The sequence below is a fragment of the Pelodiscus sinensis genome, chromosome 1, assembly GCF_049634645.1.
Source record: "Pelodiscus sinensis isolate JC-2024 chromosome 1, ASM4963464v1, whole genome shotgun sequence".
NCBI lineage: Eukaryota > Metazoa > Chordata > Testudines > Trionychidae > Pelodiscus > Pelodiscus sinensis.
The window spans coordinates 1,693,684-1,699,561 of NC_134711.1; the positions used below are offsets into that span (position 1 = coordinate 1,693,684).

Below are 5,878 nucleotides of genomic sequence, written 5' to 3' on the forward strand. Positions count from 1 at the left end.
GGAGCTCGGCTCCCAGTGGAAGCAGGTGGGGGCTTGCCCCTAAACTCGCCTGCTCATGAGCTCCGCGACCCTCCCTGGGCCTTACAAACCCCCCAGCGGCAAGCCCGACCCGCGCTCTACCCTGGTGTGGCCGTCCCGGGGTTCTCTTCACCTCGGTTCCCCGGGGCCTCCGTTACCTGCCCCGTCCTTTCTTCCGCGTCCTCCCATGTTCCCTCACTCAGCCAGCCCCTGCCCCTGCACCATCCCTCCCACCCAGACCTCACCCCATTGCTCCCTCCTGAACCCCAACTCACCCAGATCTACACCCCCTACCTATCCCACACACTAGCAGCTCACTGAACCCCTCATTTTTGGCCCCACCCCGAAGCCTAAGGGGGGTCCACAAAATCCATTAACCCCAGAAACGTAAATGGGCCCATGTGAAGCCCTGACCCTCAGTCCTTCCTGCCCCTCCCCCTCCCCCTGTGGGGCTGGAGCGCCAGAGAAACGAGGTGTCCCCAGTTGGGGGGTTCTGGAGGTTTTCTGCTCCTCACTTGCATGGTCCCCAACTGAGTTTTCTGGGGTCCGTGGCCCCCGACCTGGAAGAGGTTCCCCACCGCTGGCAAAACGACAACATCGAAACCGTTATTGTTGGACGGAATGTTTCAGTTTATTTAAAATGACGTTTGACAAATTCGCACGAAAGCGTTAAAGCGTTTAATCGGTTTAATCACATGAACGTGTCCTTTCTAACTGGTTCACATGAACGGTTCCCCCCAGCGGCCGCACTCGCAAAATAGCTGGGTCAGAAGGACGTAATTAGTGGCGTGTTGCCATTAGCAACCGATTGGCTCTGCATTGATCCAGGCGGGCCACGGGCCAAAAAGTTGGAGCCCCACGGCCCGACGGGAAGGAAGGAGGGGAGCGACAGAGCAAGGACAATGGACTTTTTAAAAGCCTGGTTTGTGCCCTAGTTCTGTGGGGCGGAGGAGGGAACGGGCAGCACCCGGGGGCCACGGCTGGGGCAGTGGATCTAAAGAGGATGCAAAGCTGCTTTGCTTTGTGTTGGTCTGTCGATGCCAATGCCCGAGGCCTGGCCTGGCGAGGGTTAGTAACCCCACAGAGCCGCTGGGAGGGACCCCACCCCAGGACAGCCCTGGGGCAGGCACCGGCTGGCTGCCCACGTTTGCAGCGGAACAGGATTGGGGCTGAAAGCAGGGCCCTAGTCTGGAGTCTTCCTACCAAAACAGGCCCCCAGCACCACCCTGGGGTGCACACCCCAGCCCCAGCCCAGCCCCCGCTCACGGGCACCCTGCTGGCCCAGGCTGTCTGCTGGTCCCATCACTGCAGGGCTGTGGGGCCCGGGAGAGCGGCTTCCCTAGCACCTGGTGGGCTCCCTGTACTCGAGGGATCTGGGAACTGGGCACCCACAGCAGGGCTTGTGACCCTGCCAGGTAAGAGGCCTTTACCCGCACCGCTGCACCCCCTTTCTCCCCACCTCCCCGGGAGCTTACAGCCCTTTAGGAAAAGACCCTCCATGCTCAGACGCCCCTGAGCTGCCACCCCCATGGAGAGCAATGCTGGGTTATTGCACGCCAGCGGAGAACAAAGGGAGCCGCTTGATTTCCACCGCGCTAACGTCTGAGACGCCAGCCGGGGGCCTGCTCCGGGAGAGACGGGTAGAGGAAACTCCCCACCGAGGTCCCGCGGGGGTGTGAGAAAGCAGCAGAGCTTGTGGGGAGGTTTGCCAGAGGCTTAGAGACCCGGAGGGGGGCTCAGTCCCCTCTGAGTGGAAACAGCCATGCAGCTCCACAACGCTTCCGGCCCTCTCGGCCGTGGCTGAGCCACTGGTGGGCTGAGACCACGGTCTGTTGGGCTGAGCAGTCATGTCCCCTTGTGCTGCCCTGTCGATTTGCTGGGTCCCTCCGCCGCAGGCTCTCTGGGGCCAGGCTGGGTGGGATCCTGGGGCATGTCAGGGGCTGCCAATACAAATCGCTGATGAGAATCATGAGAGGCAGCAGCAGGAAGGGGCCAGGGTCTGAACGAGGCAGGAACCCAGAATCCGGTGCAACACAGACGACGTTGGTACGGGGGTGGGACACCAGGGCTGGTTCAGAAGCAGGTCTTGGTGCGCCCCAGGAAGGTAGCGGATCCCCCATTTTCCCTACTTCTCCACCCTCCTGCTCTGCTGTTGCCATCAGAGGACTTCCTCTCCCCCCATGGGCATTCGTTTGCGTTAATGAAGTCACAAATGGCCTTTGCCTCCGTGGTCCGGGAGCTCTGCTGGAATTTCTCTGCCACCTCTTGCAACCTGCTTTTCAGCTGTGGTCTCTCCAGATACTTGTCTGGGATGGCGAAACCGGCTTTGTACATCTCAGCTGCCTCGGGCAGGGACTCCCGCTTGTAGAGGAGAAAGTCCCCCCAGTGAAGGTAGACGGCCTGCTGGCACCTCTTGCTGAGGCTGGACACCTCGCTCATGAGGTTGAGATAAATCTCTTCTTGGTAGCCAGGTGTCTTTTGTCCGAGCATTTCAGCTAGCTCCAGCTTTGCAAACACAAAGGCGGGATCTATCCGCACAGCCTTCTTGAAGGCCTCTGTAGCCGCTGCCAAGATTTCTTCTCTCCTGCCCGTGTCGGCCACCGCCAGTTGTTGTTTGTAGCAGACACCAAGGTCGTAGTACAGGAGATGGTACGTGGGGTCCAGCGATATTGCCCTCTGTAGAATAGGAATTCTTTTCTCTGGGAACTCTGATTGAAAGAACTTGGCTGCATTCCTCAGGACTTCAGGGTCTCGGCTATTCTGCACGTCTTCCAAGAGGGCTTCAGCTTGGCCTCTATCTCCCTTCTTAATGAGCCGGGATAAATACACCTTCGCTTCATAGTTATGGGGCTGTTTCTGGATAATGTCTCCCAACTTCTTTTTGGCTTTCTCCCAAGACACAGGATCATACAAGTGGGTCCACAATGCATAGGCTGCGATTACCGACCCAGCAAGATATTCCCCATTGGCTTCGTCTTCTGCCAATGCCCTTTGGAAACACTCCGTGGCCTCTTGGCCGTGGCGGAAGCCGGTTGCCAGGAGAGACCAGCCTTTGTGTGCGTGGACCTCAGGGATCAGAGCTGCGTATGGCGAGCGGCTGTTCAGGGAGCGGCAGATCTGGCTCACCTGGTCCAGGTAACGCTCCACCACGTCGTAATGGGCCAGGTGATAGTAGATCCAGGCGTAGTTCCCGTAAATGACCAGGGCCTGGCGGGGGACGTTACCTGGGTGATCTCTATGCAGGAACTCTTCAGCTTCCCTAAGGCTTTGCAGAGCGTCCTCATATCGCCCTTGCAGGTGGCAGAGATAAGCCTTCATGGCCAGGAACACAGCCTGGTTCGGGTAGGGAGTGTGGGCAACTCTGAGAGCCACCGTATGGAGGATGTGAGCGGCGTCCACCTTGTCCCTGATTTCAAAGTCCCAGGTGAAGTGGCACTGGAGGGCCTGCAGCTTCTCCTTCAGCGGCAGGGAGCTGCAGAGAGAGGGGAAAAGAAAACTCGATCAGGGCTGCACGCTAACTTGGGGGGCAGTGGGTACTGAGCTCCTGCTGTGCAGCCAAACCCTTAGGCCTGGTCTCCACTACCAAATGTTGTCACCCAAACCTGCCTTTGGCAACAAAACAGGGGGAACGTTTGCACTGCGATTCGACTGCTGTCGAGGAAATGCCCAATTTTGACAACAAAAACTTCCACCCTACAAGAGACTTTTTTTTTCTCTCCCCCACCCCGCTGCCGCCGTTTACTGTCAATGGAGAGCCAGTGTGGCCTCCGCTGTGGGTTTTGTGGAGAGAATTGGCTTCCGCCAGTATCCCACATTGTCTGCCCTGAGCCCTTTGCTCAGTGTTCTGTGACCTCTGCTGCCCTGCAGGCCTACGCCCCTCCCCTTTCAAAGCTCCGTGAAGTTTCAGCCACGGCCAGTTACCACCTTTCCCCGCACTGTACCTGCCCCCGCTTGTCCTATCACCTGCCTCTTGCAAGCGCCGCACTGGTCACTGGGTCTGCTCTCAATGTTCTAAATTCTTATTTTCCACCAGCCAGGCTCCCTGGTACCATGAACCCCCCCAGACATATCCGGGGGCGGGGAGGCAACCACGAACCATCTAACCTCATATATGTGGGGATGTCCAGAAAGTGACCTGCTCTGTTCTGGAGAAGCTCCCCTAATTCCGTCGCATTGCGCCTCCAAGCCCCAGCCCCCTGCGCGAGGGGACAGTGAATCCCCCAAGTGAGAGCTCGGTCCCTGCGGACAGGAGGGGCCATGGGAGCGTGGGGCCGACAGAAGGTGCTATGGAAGTGCTCAGTGCCGGTGCCACCACCAAGAAGGGCACATCCGAGGAGACTGAGGGATGGTGGGGGGCGGGGGACACAGAGCCGGTGAGAGGGAGGTGCTACCCGGCAAGTCACAGCCAGGGGAGCTGGCCAAAGAACAATGCAAACAGGCATCAGCTCCGATGGCCAAGCGCTCGCTTTCGCCCAATGAGTCACCAGCCTGGAGAGTCACCAGGAAGCAACGATACCTGAGACTGGGCACACACACCTCCGCCCCCGAGATTGCAAACCGGATTGCAGGCTCGGAAGCTGTCGGAATTAAGGAGCTGGACGGGTAGTCGACTGCCCGAGAAGCAGGAGCTAGTACTCAATCTCCCCTCCTCCCCCACCGCTCTGCACTCTTCAGATGACTGAGAGCAGCCGGCGTGCAAGGACACTGGCTTAGTCTCTGGTCCCCTGCTGGGTCTCAGGACAACCTCTCCGCCCCACCTCCAGGGCTGCCGCTCTGCGTTCTGAAAGGGACGGAGCAGCCGGTCCCGCGAGCCCCCTCCCATCCCTTTCCCCTGCTGCTCTTCATTAGGGACAAGGGAACCTCCATGCAAAGCTGCTGGCTCAGTCCCGCTTGCCCACCAGTAGCATCCCAGCTGGCAGCCAAGGGCAGTCCCCGCTGCTCTGGGCAGAGGAGCATCCATTCCAGGCAGCCCCAGCTGGGCTGGCAGGCCACGGGGGAGCCTGGAAGGGAGAGCGGCAGCTGTGCTAAGGCAGCAGGTAGAGGACCAGGCGAGTTGCCTGCCCCCCAACAATGCCTTTGGGTTCCAGACCAGCGACTGCCGCTGGGTTTTCCCATCTGTCTGGGGACAGGACAGGCTTTGAAAGCCAGGAAGGGCGGACGCCGGGGTTTTGTTTTCTAGGCGTTCTCGTGGCGGGGAGGGAGAGGTTCCCGAGTAATGCTCCTGCCACGTTCTATACGGCGAAGCCTCCAAAAGTTTGCCTTTCCCCGCGGCGCTCTGGCCTGCAGCATTCGCGGTGGGTGGGTCCGAACCGGCGTGCTCTCGCCGCCAGCTCCCCGTCCCTAATAACGCAGGAGGCAGCGGGGACGGGGGCTTGTGCGGAGACCCGGGGGACCGGCTGCTCCGTCACTTCCAGGATGCGGCGCGGCAGCCGAGCTGAGACTCCGCGCGAGCAGGAAGCCAGCGCTGTCCCTGCCCTTCCTTCAGGACTAGGGAAATGCCCTCGACTGCTCGATTAGCAAATTAATCGCCACCTAACGTCCCGAGTCGGAATTTAGTCCCTGCTCGCGCTGCACCCTCCTCCCCCGGCGCCCCGGCCCCCTACCTCATTGCGATCGGCCGTGTGCCCATCCTCTCCCGGCTCTGCCTTTCCTCCCAAGGTGTCCAAGGGCCCGGCTCCGGGAGAGACCCGCCTCGCGTCTGGGCCAGACTGGACTGTGCCCGCCAGAGGGAGGCTGCCCTTTATGTGCGGGCTGGTGGGATGAATCGCAGCCGAAAGTGAGAGTGAGCCAGGGAAAGAGAAACTTTGAAACTTCACTTTCAGCTCCCCGGCTGATCTGCAGCTTTGACCCTGCCTGGATT

The 5,878-nt window shown here is 60.0% G+C and overlaps 1 protein-coding gene across 1 annotated transcript; it reads right to left on the bottom strand.

Moving 5' to 3' along the window:
- Positions 1–454: 454 nt before the first annotated feature.
- LOC142827930 (interferon-induced protein with tetratricopeptide repeats 5-like) lies at positions 455–5,878 on the bottom strand. The gene is made up of 2 exons (XM_075924552.1): positions 5,622–5,878; positions 455–3,490 (listed from the first exon to the last, which is right to left on the bottom strand). The coding sequence occupies exons 1-2, from the start codon at positions 5,645–5,647 to the stop codon at positions 2,092–2,094; spliced, it is 1,425 nt and encodes a 474-aa protein (XP_075780667.1). The 5' UTR covers positions 5,648–5,878; the 3' UTR covers positions 455–2,091.

Coding starts and splice junctions, on each gene's coding strand:
- LOC142827930 (XM_075924552.1), bottom strand. CDS start 5,647: ATGGGCACACGGCCGATCGCAATGAG. Junction 3,491..5,621: donor ACACGGCCGATCGCAATGAG/GTAGGGGGCCGG, acceptor CTCTCTCTGCAG/CTCCCTGCCGCTGAAGGAGA.